Source organism: Rhynchophorus ferrugineus, unplaced genomic scaffold, assembly GCF_030347505.1.
Source record: "Rhynchophorus ferrugineus isolate W39M unplaced genomic scaffold, kcgeb_rfMv2 rfM5, whole genome shotgun sequence".
NCBI classification, from domain to species: Eukaryota; Metazoa; Arthropoda; class Insecta; order Coleoptera; family Curculionidae; genus Rhynchophorus; species Rhynchophorus ferrugineus.
In genome coordinates this window covers 7,644,293-7,664,559 of record NW_027472584.1, presented here as the reverse complement: position 1 = coordinate 7,664,559, position 20,267 = coordinate 7,644,293, and the positions used below count along the sequence as shown (strand labels likewise).

At 29.0% G+C, this 20,267-nt stretch overlaps 1 protein-coding gene and 1 non-coding gene across 2 annotated transcripts in view; one reads left to right on the top strand and one right to left on the bottom strand.

Annotated features, from left to right (window-relative positions):
* The window catches only part of LOC143197618 (Kv channel-interacting protein 4), a 253,188-nt gene extending 247,109 nt beyond the window's left edge, over window positions 1-6,079 (bottom strand). The window contains exon 1 of the mRNA XM_076406188.1: window positions 5,996-6,079. Within this exon, the coding sequence (XP_076262303.1) occupies window positions 5,996-5,999 (4 nt within the window). The 5' untranslated portion in view covers window positions 6,000-6,079. The remainder of the gene's footprint in view (window positions 1-5,995) is intronic.
* Window positions 6,080-6,315: 236 nt separating this feature from the next.
* On the top strand, window positions 6,316-6,419 carry LOC143197830 (U6 spliceosomal RNA). The gene has a single exon (XR_013006081.1). It is a non-coding gene; the product is annotated as a U6 spliceosomal RNA (small nuclear RNA).
* Window positions 6,420-20,267: the final 13,848 nt, after the last annotated feature.

Below are 20,267 nucleotides of genomic sequence, written 5' to 3'. Positions count from 1 at the left end.
TATAGATAGCTCTTCTATAATTAATCTTCTATGGATTTCGTTAATCTATTGCTGTCTACTTTACCTTGTGTCCCACATATAGTCTAAAAGCTCTCCAGCAAATAGGAAATAAAAATTCTACAAACTCTTTTACAATTGCAAATATTCTTTATTAAGATTCATTTTAACTGAACTTAATTATTTAATTTAACTGAAGCACAAATTAATATATTTATTACCTGCACTATATATAAGCCAGAGAACAATTTTTCTTAATTTTTCGGAGTTCACGAGATGTTATTGAAAATTATTATGTTATTGAGGATTAATTGAAATTCTTAATAAAATCAAAAATGGATTAATTGATATTTATAATATAAATCTGAAAAAGCCGCTTGCTTGCGAAAATCTAAATACTTTGTAAACAGAGCACAGACGATTCTTGTTATTCTGGGATTTTATTAATCTATATTAGCATGATATTCTAGCAAACGTCGTGTTTTTCTTTCACAGTTGAATATACCTTGCGATATAACGGGTACATTAATTTCTTGACCCTACAAATAGTGTAAAATGTACTTTAATATGATCAAACATTTCTTAATTGTTAAATCATAACTACCATAACCCTTTAATAGTTCCATCAATACGGGAATAACAACAAGTAATACAAGATCTTCAACAACACTGCTTAAAATAATTGAACAATGTCTTAACTCAATAACTTTCCTATCGTTCCTAGAGTTAATATCGTTTCAAATACGAAACATATGAACTCGTCTTCCGATTTAAAATTGCTCTGCCGGCATTTTGCGGTACAGCGCTGCCAAATTTACGTCGCAACGTAAAATTACACGTTCATAATGGATTTACGTACAATAGAAATGACGAATAATCTACCGTATTAGAATTGGAGCTAGCTGCAGGTCGGTTATGTCCAATGAAAGTATCACCGATTTGACGGCTATTTCTGATTGCTAGATTTGAACGTCTTCCGTTTTGTTAGAATTTACTTATTTGTAGGGCATACTACACAAACATTTTAGGCCTAAATATGCCTCTCGGGTTCCTGTTTTATAAATATTCGCTAAACCGATTAATATCTAGAAGAAGATTCAATCAAAAACAATATTATAAGTAATATAGTAAAAACGCGAAAAGACCATTTGATCAAGGTATTTACCATCAACTTGTCAAAAACAATAGGTTATAAATTGTTTTATAACAAAGCACCCGAATATCCGTATTATCAAACTTCGGCACAACTTTTAAAATCAAATCTGTTTGTCTTTTCGTTATACCTAAAACTTTTAAAGTCAATTGAAGCATAATAAACCGTTAAAAAGGAGGTTTAGCATAGGATATCTCTACGAAAACACAGAGTTCGGAACTTTATTGTTTAGTCAACAACATGTCTAATAATAGTGAATCCTAAAACGTTAAGGTTTGGTTATTTATAATTGTAATGATTTATTATACTACCGATTGATTAGCTTATATTTTTTTATATAATCTAATATATATTAAACGGTTTAGCGAAAATTTTGTCTCGTTGTTTCAGGAAAACCGGGGCAAAATTTGGAAACGTTGTACCGCAAAATTCCGGCTGGAAATTTTGAATCGAAAAACACATTTCTAAATTTTAGATTTGAAACCACATTAAAACGGAAAGTGAATGGGTTAAAACATTATTACAAGAAGCTATTTAATTTTCAGCAGTGTTATTTAAGATTTTGTGTTATTTTCTGTCATTCCCGTATTATCGAACCTATTAAAAAGTTATGAAAATTTAGATAAAAATAGGTTAAGAATATTATAATCACGTAAATTATATTTCACATTTTTTGTAGATAGAACAAATGGATGTGTTCGCTTTATCGGAAGGCATATTCGATATATCAGAACAAAGATTCACAAAATTAGAGAAGAACAAGAATCGTCTGCTCTCTTCGTGCTTCTCAAAGCAAATTTATTATATGAAATCATTATAACTTCAAACAGTATACTTTCGAATACCCATATATATATATATATATATATATATATATATATATATATATATATATATATATATAATTTTCCAATATTTTCAGAAACAGATACACCTGAAAACAGTATATCCTTTGAGGTTGGACCATTATAACAAATAAATAATCAGAAAAGGCAAATTCTGATGAATACGACGACTAGGGTAAGATATTCATTAAAATATTTTAATTGGTTTTCACTGTGCAAAACTATTGCAAACCTATTCATCACATTTTTGCTTTTAGTGCAGTCATTTTTCAGAGGCAATAGTTATATATTTGTATCAACAATACTAATTATATTACTGATAAATTCCTTAGTATAATATTTACCCTAATCAATTTTTTTTCAAAATTTTAAAAAACTATTAATAGTAAATATTATATATTTCATAAAAGTATTCCCCAACAATTTCTACTATTTACCAGCTGATGTAAGCAGATTAAAGTGGTAGAACATTATAAACCCGAATAAGAATATTAACGCAAAATGGTTAAATGTGGAAACAGGAATGAAAAATGACTTGAAGGGGTTTTATCAAGTTAAAACATGCTTGTTCTAGTGACAAATAATCTTTTATTTCACAAATATTCTGCTGTGTGTATGTTACAGTAATTATGGCGGATCATGGTTTTATAAGCAATGTATTGTTACAAAGGAATAACACATGGAAAGTGATTAATTCTCTAAATTAATTGATATAGGGTCTCTGAATGTGTTTGTAAGTGTATTCATGGTTTTATAAAAGGGGTTGTTGTTTTTACTGTAATTATTTTATTAAATATTAGAATAAAATATTATACAATATTGATTGTACTCCATATCACGTGAAAATGTTCATGTTATTTAAGTAGTAACAATTAATTATAAAAGAAATCAATGGAATATTCTAAAGAATATGCGCGTAAAACAACTAATTATCTGATGAAAACATCTTACTCTATAATATAGATTCATTTGTCGATATAATCAAAGACCCTCCATGTAATTTATTTTATACAAGTATATTTCCAGCAACCCCATGCAACAAGTTCGTTTTTTCCCTCCAGAGGGTCTCGATATTTCTGTTTCTGTTCATTCCGGTCATAGATACGCACCATCCTTTAAAAATTTCATCAGCTGTCTTTAGAGGAGCTTTTCCTTATATAAGAAACGTTTTTCTGCTTTTTCCAGATATTTATAAAAAGCAAGGAAAAGTTGGGCATGGGGAAATTGCCTGCTATAAAATATATATTGTATTTTTTTGGGTTAGTAGTAAATGTAGTGTGTTTACGATGGTTTCATAACAAAAACGTATGGAAAGATGTTATCAATGGAGCTTAAGTCTTAATTAACAACAATGATTTGTCCTATATGTACGTATTTTCGAATATCATGTCATTGTATTTAGAATTAAATATAATACAAACATATTAACATCTCATGTAATATATACAAAAATATAACATATACTTGAGATTTGTAAATGTAATGTGTTCTAGACCATTTTACATATTCTTTCATGAGCATCATCACTTTACATAAGAAATAACCATTATTATACGCTAGAAAATCAAAGCTTAAGGCAAGAAACATTATATGCAATAATCACAACCAGATGACTCCAGACTTTAATATAAACATTTCATATATCGACTATATCAGTGATATGTTATTTAAGTCAAGTTAATATAGCCAAAATATAGCCAAATGTCCAAATGAAAATTATTAATTTAAAGTAGACTAAATTGAATGAATAATTGATGTACGACCTTCAAATTCTTCAGTGATTTTTCTTTTATAGTCTCAATCTACTCAAAACACCTTCCTCCATGCCATACTTTTAATTTTGGGTACATAAAAAATCATATTAATTCAAGTCGGATCTTGGTCTGTAATATTTGTTGAGTTTTAGTCGAAAATCTGACACAACAATGGCTTTGTTGTGTGGTGAGTTGCAACCGATTAATATGGTTCTTTTGGCAACATTATCAGGGACTTGACACAGCTCGTTTCAAAAATACAAAATTTTAAGGATTTGTTTTGAATTTTTAATTTTTCAATATAATAAATATAAACGTTAGCCTGTTCTGAAACTTCTCAATAATAATTTAGTACTCTATATAAAAAAAAAATGGATAGTAATTTTTGATAATATACTGATAATAACCCACAGTCCAGACCAATTACAGAAAAACTTAAGCTGAAGGGACACGGTAGTAAAGAAATATAGAATGATATTGAACAAAAGCAAAACGATTGTTGGTGATGGGACAGCCAGAGAAAATAAAGTCCAAACAGGGGATATGAAATATATTACAAGAATGAGAAGAGTAACCAATATGAAGACAATGAGGAACACAGAAATAAAAAAGACCTCAATGTAATATCATTAAACGAGTATACAGAAAACGCTCATTAATTTACTACCAACTTAAAGCGGTAAAACAGTTAGGGGGTTAAAAAGTAGCGGATCACAACTTAAATAATAATAACAAAAATAATAAATTCTATATATATTTGTTATATATAACATTTTCTAAGAAAACCGTGTTTTACTTTATAAATAATATATTAACTATTTAAAACGGGATGTTGTATAAGAATTGCAAAGGTTTCCAGTATTCATCCAGGAACATTCTCTTTAAATTAAACGCCTGAGGCTAGAACTAGGTTTAAAAGATCAGAAACCCAAACCACAGGCGCGTTTTCAGGCTTTTTCTCTTGTGGCCGATACCGAATTTCTTATGCTCGTATTGTAGATAAACTAAGGCCATTAATATAATAAAATATTTCATTTTATTGTAGTGGGGAAGCTTCCGCTATAATTTAATTCAGTTAACAAATTTTAGTTACAGTTACGATGAAATAAGATATGGTGAAGGTGCATAAAATTCAAATATTTGAATAATAACAAGTAATATTATTAATTACTTGACAATTTTGTTACATATTATGAGTATTTATCAAGTTTATATTAATAGAACAATTTAGATATTAAATTTTTAAAATACGTCTAAACACCATCCAATTTTTAAGATAGAAAAATACAATATAGTAATTAGTAATAAATGAACCAACACAAAAATGACGTAATAGCTTTTAAAATTTATTTACAAAAACTTTAATTAGAAAAATTTTCATGAATATTTTAACTAAGAGTATATAAAAAAAACTCAACAGTTAAATTACTATATAATCTGAAATTTACGAGAATGTATATAAATAATGCAACTTGTTCAATATTGTAGCAACAAATTTATAATAAAAATATTCGTCAACAATCAGTAGAAAAAGTAATACTATGAAAACTATAAAAAAGAAAATGTAAGAAAAACCTGTTTTATTCAACGGGTTATAAATACAAATAACAACAAAACTTGGCGTACCACAAAAGGCTTTGGAACAATTCACATTTGCTATTATTTCACTAGATAGATAGAGACTGGATCAAAGAACATTGCGACTGAAAGAGCCAGCATTAAAATGCATATGTCACTGAAGTTGATAATAAAAATTTTAATATTAATAAATATTAATAAAAATAGAATAAATAAATATATAATAAAAATATAGTGAATCTTATTGAAATACACTAATGTAATCAATAAATACCCTCATTTATTATAATTAAATAATATATCATATGATTTGCTATAGGTGTAATATTTTATAATGTTTTTTAACCAAAACACTAAATATTTTAATGTATAAAACTAATTTAATTTTATTAATAATAAATTATTGTAATGTAATCATTAAATTAAAATTATATTACTTTATAATTATATTATACAGTTATTTTATCACTAAACTATACTCATGCAAAATAAATATTGAATGTATACTCATCGAAATTTAACTATTATACTTGATTAAATTAAAATAATATCCATGCTACATGCCGTAGAACTTTTCAATATAATATAGAAACAAACTAATTTCAAAGAATCAAAATAACCAAAAAAAAAAAAACGAAGAACAAATAAAACGATTTTATTCGACTAACCCATTTTGCATGAAGGAAGACGAACTTGTTTGTGTTTTGGGACGTTGAGATCGAGCTTGAGCGCAAATGGGGAAGCAAGCACTGCACCCTAACGAGTCCGCGATTTTCAGCCAACTGAAAATTTACCCTGCTCCAGTGTTCGACGGTCTCCGCTTTCCCAACTTCAGCGTGACAGCGCAAGCAAGAAGCTCGATCCATCGATGTTCTATACCGAAGACAAATATATACTAGTATGTTCGAAAACATAATGTTAAATATACCAAAAACAAACAGATTTATAGATGTAGAAATAACCTACTACCGATTCTTCATTTTATCAATCTCTTTATCGTAGCGGTACGTACAATATTGGAATGATACTTAGAAGAGCAGAATGGCCCCTGCACAAGAATGACACGCAAAATGATAAGCGTTCCATATTTCTGTTTATAATAGTCTGGAATAGGGATGAGCTACCATCATTATGGAATCCATATTGGTCACGATTCACAAGCCTGGAATGTCGAGACATTCTTCCAAATGATATCGACCGGTATCTCTATAAGATACAGGAGCGAATTATAACAGTCGATTAATATATTTCATAGAAAGATACGGACAACTCGGTGTATTTTAGCTGTATTTTAGATCCAGATTATGGGATACTCTGACATGATGGAAAATAAGTGGCAAGGTATACCGCTTCGTACGCTCCTTCTTACGATTCCGAGCATTTGGAGTCAACGATGTATTGTCACACTCAATACCCAACTTAATGGAGCCCCACAAGTATCGAGCCTAAGTCTAGTAGGATGGTACCGCAACAAATCCAAGTTCGTCTATTTGTGGATAACATTGTTATATATCACACACACCATGATCCTAAGCTAACACACACCTTTTTACAGAGATTCGATTTACAGAGTTCGATTCTCTTCCATCATCTCCGCTCAGAAAACGGATTATCATTTACTACTAGTAAATTATCCATGGGTGAAAGCAATATAAAAATTAACACTCAACACAAGTTTTTGGGTGATATATTTGATTGCGGTGTTAACTGACTCCCTCGTATTAATTATATTAGAAATAAGTGCTTAGCGGATATTAGTCTGCTTCGATCCTCAGCCAACTTCTATTGGGACGCCCACAGAATTACATTTAACACTAAATTTCCTTAGTTTGTCCAATAATCTATCAACTTTGTTGTTGCAGCTCCTCCATTATGTACATTATTATCGTTAAAGATCAAGTAACTCTATTGGAAACTATATTATTTTAACTTCAAGCATAATTATATTTGTAGCGACCTTGAGGCATGTCGAATTATACATCATACAATAACGAAATACAAAATACCCATAAATATTATCCCAGATACTGAGCACGTGCCGGGTACCAGCAACGACGACCAGTAAACGATAACGAAGATCTGGCAACCCCGAGACCTTGATCTCCGATATCACTGAAGGCTATTTTGTATTATTCGGTCAGTGATCATCGTTCAGTTCAAACGTGCTACCATCGACTGCCAAAACATCTCTTTAGGTAACATTACGCCGCTCCCTTTTATCAATTGCATTTACCTTATTTTAATAAATGACAATGTAATTTTTAACAATGACAAAATGTCATTTTAGTCAATAAATGACGATCACATCATGTAACCAACAGTTTCATTTCGTTTTACCTTGAATTCACTGAGCCATATACCCCCAAATATTCATAAATCCACTATATCTCTTATACATATTCAAGAAACACAATTGTCAATCCTAATATTTATTATTTTCTTAAAATGTTATTCATTTCATTATTACATGTGTTGATCAATTACCAACTATTGTTGATAATGTTTTTTGTAATATCTATGCATAATCATAGGATGAAATTGAATGTATTTCATATTTGATTAATACATTGAGTGCTAACACATTCGGCAGATATGCTGATATTAAATATTGTAATTAAATGCCCTAAAAATATGCATACTAGTATATATAACATTAAAATTATATATACTTGATAATAAAATGAGTTTTAAAAGTAAATTATAAATTCTGAACTATGATAATAGTGCATAATGATATAGTATATGATCATAAACTAAATTATTAAATTTGATTAAATCTCATTTAAAATATAGTCTGTTCAAAGTTATTTTCTACATACATTATTTAAATTTGTGACATCAAAACGTCGCACTGTTGCCGCATCAACTCTGAGTTTTAATTCAGTTTGGCTTTGTCAGACAACAAAATTCTAATTTAAATAAAATAATTGAACAAAAATGCTATAAAATATAATTTATTTTAACATATACATATAAAAGCTACAGTTAATTATACAGCCACAATAGTTTATAGCTAGAGAGTAGAGTTAGAGAGTAGAGAAATAAAATAATTCAATTGGCCGCCATCATTTTGACCACAAAACAATATTAATATATGTTATATCGCGCCACTAATAAGTTTGAGAAATTGGTATAGTGTCCGAATTAAAATGGAATGAGTATTCTGTTTACAATAGGATTGCTTAGGCAGTACTATCAATTCAACAACTTGCCACTACTTGCTACTACTAATATCAGTTATAATTGATTTTGTCACTTTTGAGAATGCTGAGCTACAAAATAAGAAAGCGATTTGATTTGATTTGACGATTTGAGGGAAGGACATACAACTTGAATCTTTTTTAATCGGAGAAAAAGTTGTTGAAGATTGTCAAGTGAAGAATCGATCAAAACTGAATGAAAACAACTATTAATCAAGCTGAAAGCTGGAAAATTGATATTACACCCTGAAATATCAGTTTGGAAGTTCAATCACAAATAAGTATATTTCGATAAATATCTAATAATGTGCAGTTTTTCTAACATAATAATCAAATTAAAACAGAAATATGAAAAAAAAAAAATTTTCTAGCCATGGAAAATACCTAATAGATAACATAAAATAAACTTAAAATAAATTCACACTTCTTTGTTCTTGTTCTAGTTGAAAATAATTGAACAATATCAACTTCTTTTTGCAAACAATGCATTATTGTTTTAATGTATTCTAGATATTAGTATGTTGATGGTACGTATAGTGTAAGTCAAAATCAACTACGTTTACCAGGCCTTGTTTCTATGTCTATCACTCCGTCTAATAAAATGATAAACATATCTATTCATTTCTTCGTTTTATTCCAAACGAAAAGTTCGGCTTAAATTTGTGTGACCCGTAAAATGTCCTGGGGAAGGCCAACCAACACACACGATGGGTTTCTTTAAAGATTAGCTTTGAAATAGGACATAGGAAAAATAAAGAATACAAAATGATTTGTTGTTTGTTGGCATTGGGCTTGTTTATACTACAGTATAATCTAATTTTTGAATGCGCGCTTATTTATAAGACGCAGTCGCTTTATATTTATCATCATAAATACCCCCACAATTCGAATTAGAACAATGAAACTATCAAAGCGTCTATCATTTTACCCTTAATACAAGGGTCTTGTTTTCCCATGTCAATTTAGCTCTTTAAATTTTATCATCCCATATCATCAAAATAGACTAGGACAGGTTGTTTGGAACCAATTTTATGAATATATATTAGGAATAAATTATAAGAATATGTGTACTTCACTATATTCATGTTTTCCTTATATTCATTTATTATTTAATTATTTATTCATTTCACTATATTAATTTAAGAAAATGTGAAAAAGTGATAATTTGATATATTTGATGATTTATGTAACACATTTTGTGCCGTAGAATACCAAATATAAATTCTTTAAATTTTTTTTCTGTCTCAATTTTTTGGTTTCAGCCAGGGCCTCTTTTTTGCATTTCCTTTTTAGTTTTACTTTATACAAATTCATGTTTTTTCCAATTCTAGCATTAATTTCTATTTCGCTTATATATAGCTTCCATTAATTTCCATTTTCTATACCCAGATACTTAAATGTATTTTCTTGTGGTATTTTTACATCCTCAATTTGGATATTTCATATTTTATGCAATGACAGCATTGGTATTTCTCCTGTATATTTCTTGAATTATTCTGTCAATCTTAATATTTACACCTCCTTGTTCTAATATACTGTCTCAATTGTTCAATTCTTCTTGGCAGAAGAAAAATGATATAATAATATTAGAAATAATAGATTAAATACCCACTAAACTACTATCCACTAATAAAATTAAAACTTTTAATTTTATAATAAAGTTAAAAATATTAATATTCTATGCTCAAAACTCCGTAGTCCTCATATTTAACAAATCTCTCTCTTTTCTGAATCTGTTTTGCTAGTGCAGAAGGCAATATTCGATTTTCTCTCAAAAAGTCATTATTCACTCAAAGTCTGAAACTAGTCTCACCTATATCCAGTAATGTCTTAGAATAATCCAACAGCTGCTTTTATGTCCTACCATTTGATTAAAAGATTATGAAAAAGTATATTATAATTTGGTTTACTCTATACTTCTTTTTAAATTATATCTGTAAGATACTGTACATAATTTTCAAAATTTCCTTCGTCATTTTGTCATTTCGATATATGGTGTTATGTAATTATGTTTTTATTTAAAACGCGATATAGATATTTTATAATATCAAATAATACTACTTTACTATTATTTTATTTTTTTAAATGTAAATATTAAAAAAATGTCCCCACTCGTTTCATTTTACATGTCTTTATATTAATGAATTATCATATATCATAACAAACCTCGCAAATACCTTAATTGTTATGGCTATGTTAAAAAATACTTCACTCATTTTAAATATTTAACAAAGTAAAATTAAGCAAACAAGCAAGCTAAATTAATTTGCATTGATTTCTTGTAATTTATATGTGACATAATAATTAATAAATTCCTTCGCCATTTTGTTTAGAAGACAAACTCTAAATAAAGTTCAGTAATATAAGGTAAAAAGTAATACGCTTTAATGGATTTTTAAAACTCCATGTTCTTTGATAATTCTACAATATACGCAAAAAAATATAAAATAGGCCCGTTTCAAATATTGAACGTTCTGGAACAACCTACCATCTGCTACCCTACATGTTTAACCAAAAATGTTTTTCTTTAAATCAAAATGAAGAAATGTGTATCACCCATAAAATAATATTAGCAAATATTTTACTATATATATTAATATTTTATTATAATATGTATATTAAAAATGATAAATGTTTTAAAATATGTAACATGGATTGACGTGAAGTAGCATTAACAATTACAGTATTTACTATCTGTATCAGTTTACTGTGGAACATTTTTGTAAGTATACGAGAAATTAAATAGTTTTATTAATTGTATTAACTTTTTTCGTAAATCAATATTACGGTATTATTTAAACAACTTGAAGGTTTTATTCTAAAATACTGTGCATACTATTATTGTCTTATATATAAATATTGGCCATTATTAACCAGAGTAGTAGCTTTCATCTTATTCTTTAATCAAATTAAATAGCATTGAAGCAAATGATAATTGGAAGAAGCAATAGTTTTTTCAGAGAATTATTTAGATTTTCGCGAGTATTGTAACTTTAGTGTACCACTAGTGCATTATTTAATAACTGCACAAGAATGCTGGCTTGGTTGGCCCAATGATTAAAGCAACAGACCAGTCCTTCTGTTGTTGCGATAGTCGCGAGTTCGATTCCTATTGAAACATGGTCGGAAGTGTATGTTTGTGATTGTTTAAGATTTTTTATTGTCCTAAAGAGTGCAAAATCCTTCAAGGTAAATGATCCCATTCACACCAGTAAACCAGGTTGGGTAAGACCGGAATGTCTTCTGGGATAAACTCCAAGTTGGTTATTCGCCAGTTGGTAGGCTTAATGCCGAGAACCGTAGTTCGGAACCCACATTAAACCGTAGGTCCAGACCAGATAAACACTAGTTGGGAAAAAGGAGACTCTAAAACATATAAAAATAAATTGCATCAGAATAACCACTTCTATATCATTAGAAACTAATATTTATACTTTTTTATCCATGCAATAGGTTTTCAAAAACACTAGATAATTTTCAGGTGTTCTTAGTTCTTTCTTAAATTTATTTTAATTAAATATGATAACGAGACTTTATTGAAGATAATAAAAATAACACAGCTCTACAACAAAACATATTGTCTTTGTCCTAAAATGTATTTTATTATGTCTCTATTTATTATACTCCAAAATAAAAAAATTACCACTTTCAATTTCTTTAAAAAATTTGCTTGTAAGGTTGTTATGATAACTGAGGCCACACAGCGTCTACAGATGTCGTCTAGAAAGTGAAAATATAATACTGAAGCATCTTGTTACATATGTGGTATATTTATTCCAGTACGAGATAAACTATTTTATTTAAACGCGTATCAAAAGCTTTGTGAAACCTACGAAGCATATTTCAACTGCCCTGGTCGGAATTTAAACAAACCCTTCACATCCTCCACATGTTGCTTGCAGAAGCTGTAAAAAATGTTAAGGAGGTACAAATTTCCAATAAAAAATATGTTTATTTAATAAATAAACGTTTATTTTTATGTATATTTATTTTAGGTTGGTATGAAAGTGAAAAATGCAAAAGACGACGTTGATGACCACGTATCTGCGTAGTTAATTCTGCCAAAAAAATACGAGCACGCAAAAATAATGACTGTGCTTCATCTTCTACTTCATTCTCACTGGCCGCAACTTACAATACTTGAAGATCTTAAAGAAATTTCTCAATAAAGGTCACCTCAGAACTCAAATTAAAATGTTCAAGATGAAAGACTTAACATACTGTCATTTAAATACATTTGAAAACAGCTTGTACACCGAAATAGAAGGAGGAAGTTCCCGTCAAGATATAATGGACTTCGAATAACGTTATCAGGGTCAGTACGACGAAAATATGATGGGAGACTAAGGATGCTGAAAAATTATCGATATATTTTGCCGATATGTTTTCGCCCGACATATCGATATTTTTGAAAAAAAAATCAATTGTTGTAAATGACAGTACCGAACTTTTACTTGCAAATTGAAATATCGATATTAAAAATGTGGGAGCCGGCTTGGTTAGCACAGTGATAAAGGCGACAGGATGGCTCTAATGCTGTTGCGATAGTCGCATGTTCGAATCCTACTGGGATTGGATTACGACCACGCCCCCATAAATATTTATTTATTTATTTATATTTATATATATTTATTAAAATATAGATTTACATCCATGGAAATTTAATAAATCTTTTTTAGCGCCGCCAAAATTCCTGTTGACCTAATTATAATTAAAGTAAATATAATTAAAAATGCAATAAGATATAACATATATTACACCATCTATGGTAAACCCCTTAATATTAATTCACAACCTTGGTAAATCAGTACATATATATAAAATATTAATTTTTTTTAATGATAATTAAATATTTTATTGTATTTCCATAAAATATATATTACTTTAATTTATAAAAACGTCGTTAGGAGAACTAACATGTTTGAAACATTTTTAAAGCACTTTTAAAACGTCACAGTAAGGGATGAAATGGGCTCCGTTCAAATATTGAACGCCCTGGGATAATCCACCACCACCTGCTGTCCTGTTTGTCCAACTGGGAGAATTATTTTAGAAATACAAATTAGACGACTCAAACTATAAACATTCTATACACATAATGTATATATTTATTTAATATTCGGATTGTTGATATAACAATAAAATTATTTCGATGTACATTTGTCAAAATAAAATAATATACAAATTATTACAAATATTATTACGTGTGACTCGATGTTTCTGGATACAAACACTAATTTATTCTAATAACTTTATTAGTAACCTACATATATACAGTTTCCATTTAGGATAACCGACGTAATATTTTCATTAAATCTGTAAACAATGAATCCAACTACTGATTAACACATATTAGTCCGAACTAAAACATCGAAGCAGATAGGTCAGTATATAAATATTGGAATTCATTATTTCATCATTTATTTTGCATTCACCATTGACGCTATAAATAATTAATTAAAGTTCTGATCATCAGGGGATTTATCTCCCAGCTTGTATGTGCGTCTAATTCACATATATATATTTATGTTTATATCAATATATAGATTGTAATTTAAAATAAATTGGCATATGAATATAGCTATCAGATTTTACTGTAAGTTCATTATAAAATAAAATATAAAGGGAATCAAATAAAACGTTTTGGTAGCGTTGTGGGCAAAGTGTCATGAGTTCGAATCTGCCTTTTATATTTGTTATTGTTACTTCTTGTTAAATAATATTAATAACTTATTAAAAATTACAATCTGAACATTACCTATGATAAGTTATGAGTCGTGATGAAATCTCGACTGTGGCAGTTTCGTGAGCAAACTGAATATCACGAGTTAGCTTCACTACGGCTTCCTCGAGCTGTTCTGGAGTGTTCATGTTCAGAATTAGATCTGATTCCAGGAGAAGAGATCGGTAGTTCTTCCAGTCGGCTTTTTTCTTGAACCTTGTGTGTGGGACTTGAATAGTGCCGAAGTCCCTGAGTTTAAGATGGACCGGACGATGGTCAGAGTCTAGTTAGTCAAGGATTCGGAAGGGCGATTTACGTCTTGAAGAATAAAGAAATCGAGGACTCTTGCTGCGTCTTGAGAAACTGAGTTAGAAGAAGTGTTTGTTCATGCCCGGATAAGCTTTTAATGGTCACAATTTTCAAATCTCTAGGGAGATCACTATTTCTAAAGTACCATATGACCTTAACAGGTCTCCTCAGTATTATATTCTCAAAGTGCTAAATTATATTCACATTGCTCTTCTTGACACAAGTCCTATATCTAGGTGAGATGTCAGATATGTCAATATGAGATTAAATATTTATTTTTACAGCAGTACTTTATTGTATTTTGACAAGACAAAATTTCTCCCAAATAGCCAATATATTCTTTTAAACTTAATATTCGTTTCTGCTGTCTGCTTTTTTACATGAAACTTCCATTTCAGCTTCGCGTGCAGTGTCATTTCTATTAATATTGCTATGTTAGCATATTTCTTATAGGAACTTCTTATTTTCTCTGATATTTCTTCTTATTTATTCTGATAGGGATATTTAATCTCATTTAAATTGATTCTCCATTGCTTCATCCAATTGCTAGTTTTGTTTACTGATGTTTAAAATTCGACAATTTGATATGATGATAAACGAACAGCTTTACTATCATTTGAATTCTGTTCACTTAGGTAATTGCGAATATAGTTTCTTCTAGAATATAATTTATATATAAATATAGATTTTATAGGATAATTATTATATTTATTTTGTGAGATAATACTAGCGGTATTATTCCATATACGTTATTATATGTGATTGTACAAGCAAGAGCGCAAAATCTAGCAAAGAAGAACTATTCCATCAGATTGAACACATTTTGAGATATTTTCTAACGTGCAGTATCAGTCTAGATAAACGGTTTGCGGAAAAACATCAAGTGATATTGCGTAAACATAAAAAATGTTCTATAAGTGGACAAAACCTTTTTAACTAGCATAGTTAAGGTATATATGAAAAAAGTGACGAGTTAGTTACGAGTATCAAAAAATGTATATCCATTAAACTTAAACGATAAATTTGGATCTGAAATCTTAGATCTGGACATGAAGACAATATTCAGAAAAAAATACCAGATTTTGAAATCTACTTGCAAGATATGCGCCATGCGGTTTTCAAATTAAAAACACAGCCTATATAATGGCAATTAATGGATCATTTTACTGAAAAATATACTTAACAAGAAATAATATTAACTGAATATGATGTTAATAAATGCACAGTCCTTGTAAAGAGATTATTTTTCTTCGTGTTAAAACATAATTTAACTTAATTGCATCCAACATTAGTGCCCGTACAGTTTTCCGATATAATTCAGAAACATTTGACAACATAGAAAATTGAATATCATAAAACATGCAATAAAACTGAAATGTTTATTTGGCAATAGAATTTTCTAACAGGCAAATTATGAAATGGCAATTTAACTTGAACCGTTACTAAAATAGGAAAACTGTGCTCATTCTAAAACTTTGAAAGTTCTAATTTGATTTTTATCAAATGGAATGCAATGCCATAAACCATATTTTCATTGTTCTCTCCAAGGGTTTTTAAGAAGATACAACACGAGACATGCGTTTTTCGTAAAAAAAAATTATATATTATATATTATTATATACTATTACTATCTACTAATATTACTATATATTAATGATATTAGTAATATTACTAATATTACTAATTATCTATTAAAATTACTATATACTATATTATTATATATATTATATACTACTATTATATTATTATATATTATTATATATTATTATATATATTATATACTACTATTATATTATATATATATTATTATATATTATTATATATTATTATATATTATTATATATTATTATATATTATTATATATTATATATATATTATTATATATATTATATACTACTATTATATTATATATATATTATTATATATTATTATATATTATTATATAATAATTATAACATTTTTATTTTGTCAATCATTTAAATTATTTTCAAGTGTAACAAACTATGTGATGTTACATTACAAACTGTTCAACAAATAGTATTTTTATATAAATGCTTTAAAGATACTTTGTACTAAAACTTAGAATACATATATTGTTTTTAGTTTATTCTTCTTCAAAATACTCCATGTTATCATAAACATGTCTGTCAATCTACCACCAGCAAATTGGTACTCAAAATCATGAGCTCAAACGGACCCATTTTTAGTTATGTTTAAAATAAGCATTAAAATATTTTTTGTAGATTTAGTTACACTAGTAATGATGATTATACTTAATAATCACAAAAATCATACCAAATGTGTTGGTTTCATTTAGAGTAGATATTAATAATCTTAAAAGAACTTGTAATACAAATACAAATTGTAGGCTATCCACAGTCGTCTTTTACATAAAATCTTATATTATAAAAAAAATTATACTCAGATATCTTAAGTAGTGGACAGTAGTTCTAAATAGATATTCTACTTCATATCATTATCATATTTGATTTTCACTTACTCCCATGGAAGTTACTGGGTATGAGTCCTGAAGAACATTAGAAAACTTATCGTCATTCCATGCATAATAAAGGAAAAATTGTGTTGTTAATGTTGTAAAATATTTTTCAAAAAAAAACATAATTATACACAAAATATAAATCAGGTTTTACGGAAAAAATCATTTACCATTAAAATTAATTCACAGTCCAAATAATTAAAGCATTCCTGTTAAGTTTAGCTGATATATTGTATCTATTTCATGTTTTGAGTTGCCAAGAATATATTACAAACTATATTCGGAACGTTTTATTCATTTCGTTTCCTTTTTATCCAAGATAGAATTTCACAAAATTACAACTCTAACAATAATGATTTGGCGTCTCTCTCTTTCTCGTTTTAGCTAGACGCATTTGTAGATGCGTACAACTAAAATGCATTAAGTATTGTAAATATGTGACTATAAAAGCATTTCAGCGTCCCTAAAATTAGAATGACTATACGGTTACCTACACGACATTTTTAAAACAAAATTAGTATATATGCATTCCATCATTGTTCGTTCCATAACAACAAAACTTATTTTACGCTATACGAAGTATAAAAGTCTGATTTACTATATTAATGTTCAATAAGTTATAATAACCGGAATATATCAATAAGCAGAAAAATATATAATAAAATGTATTTACCAGCATTATTAAACCAATAAACATCCATCGCTGTAGTGGTTAATAGCAAAATCTGCAAAATATTACGCTATAGTAGTAGTACCTATAGTAGTAGTCCGATTAATCAAGCATAAAAAACATCAAGAAATATTTAGATGAAATCTTCAAATTTTGGTCTTTTTTAGCGTTTAGGGTAAATGAAGTGGCTCGGTGAATGGAGGTAAAACGAAATGAAATAGTGGTGTTTACATTATGTGACCGTTATTTATTGAAGTAATATAAAAATATAAAAATACAAATGATAAAACGGATGGCAGCGATGTTACCTGGAGACAAGGCTTGGGCAGTCGATGATGGCACGTCTAAATCAAACGATGGTTGAGTACTCAATGAATGGAAATACCCTTCAATAACATCCCAGATAAACCTCTCGGGGTTGTCAGCTATTCGTTATCGGGTTCTAGTTGGCGCTGCTGTCACCCCGCCCGTGTGCAACATCTGGGATTAGATTTCTGGGTATTTTGTAAACCGTTATTCCACGATGTAAAATTCGACATGCCTCAAGGTCGCTACAAGCGTTTAGAAAAAATGATTGATATAAAACTAAAAATAACCCTAATTACTAAGTCCTATGACTGACTTGCCTTGTCCTATGAATATGATAATGAGAATATATGATCAAAAATTATGAAAGATAACAATTATAAGAAAACGAAATTTATTTTACTATGAACTATAAACTATGAACACAAACAGTTTTGAAATAAAATTTTAAAAGCTTATTAGGTATGATAACAGGTCAATTGAAATGTCCCCGGCCTACCATAATGAAACACATTTTTTGGCAAAATTAGTTTTTTTTATTCAACATAATTCCCGTCAAGGGTGATACACTGATTATAGCGACACTTCAACTTTTCGATATCATTTTTGTAGTATAATTTGTCCATTGCTTCAAGACAGGCCTCAGTTTAGGCGATCACCTCTTCATTCGACGAAAATTTCTTCCTAGCAAGCATTCTTTTGAGATGAGAAACTGGAAATAGTCGCTGGCGGCCAGATCTGGAGAATACGGTGGATGAGGAAGCAATTCGAAGCCCAATTCATGGATTATTGCCATCGTTTTCACTGACTTGTGACACGGTGCATTGTATTGGTGAAGCAACACTTTCTTTTTCTTCAAATGCGGTCGTATTTCAAACGGTCCAATAACACTATATAATAGTAGTTGTTGATGGTCCTTCCTTTTTCAAGGAAGTCAATGTCGATGATCTTTTAATGTTTTCGTCGGTAGCAACCTCTTTTGAACATCCACTGCGTTCACAGTCTTGGGTGCTCATTTCACCACGTCTAAACTTAGTATACCAATCCTTAATGGTTAATTTTCCTGTGGCAGTACCCGGAAACTCGGCATCAAGCCAAGTTTTTGCTTCAACTGTATGTTTCCCTTCAAAAATCAATATTTTATCAACACGCGAAATTCATTTTTATCCATTTTTTTTCACGATAATAAAAGTTGCTTCACTCAAAATGCAATAATTGACAAACTAATGATTCAACAGCTGTCAAATTTATACACGCATTTTGAAGGTTAGGGCTAACTAAAACACATATGGACATTTTAGTAGCGCTATCTATGTGTCAGGTCGGGGACTTCAATTCAATTGACCTGTTAAGTTATAAAACAATCACTGCATTTGCATTTGCCACAAAAACTTACATTATTTTTTGTACAATCTTGTCATTGGCAACGCCTCTCACTCCATTCCTTTTCATCATATAGTAACCAAGATTATCAAATCTGACAGTTTGTAAAATAAATTCGGAAAAACCTGAAGTAGATTTACTTGCCCTGCCTTCTTCTTTAATAAAAATATTTTCGGGATATGAGAAAAGCCAGAAGGAACAGGAAGCTAAATCTGGCAAATAAGTTGGAGCAATTCGTGCATTATTTCATTAATTTTAGCGATGGTTTTTTGATGACAAATAAATGGTGATCTCTGAACTTATTGGACAACCTAGTTAATAATATTTATTAATCAAGAACATAATTTATAATTTAATAGCGTACAAAATATATCATTAAAAATGAGTGCGACATTTTAATAACTTATAAACATCAGAAAGATCAAAGTTCCAGAAAAAAAAACTAGCTTGAAAACAACCCTTTCTCAATTAATTTCTGTTGCGGCCAGATTAGCCAGTTAAAAATACCCAAGAGGCCAATATGTCGATATTACAGTATAAAGGTTTTTGGCAGTAGGATCCAGGTCAATAGGAGGCCTATAATAGTTTGTTTTGGTTTTGCGGTTTGATTGATGAAAGAAAAAATGCGTTTGAAAGAAAGCATTTAAACCTGATGATGGAGAACTATTCGTGGTAATGGATTGTATCCGTTTGTTCGTTATTTTTCTAAGTAAAAATAACTCTCGATTATAAATATGATTTGTATATTTTTACAAAATAGAGAAAATTGCTTTGTTTTTCGATATTTTATAAGTTTTAAAACATAATTCTTTATTTAAATTTGTCAACAAATTGATATGATAAGAATAAATGT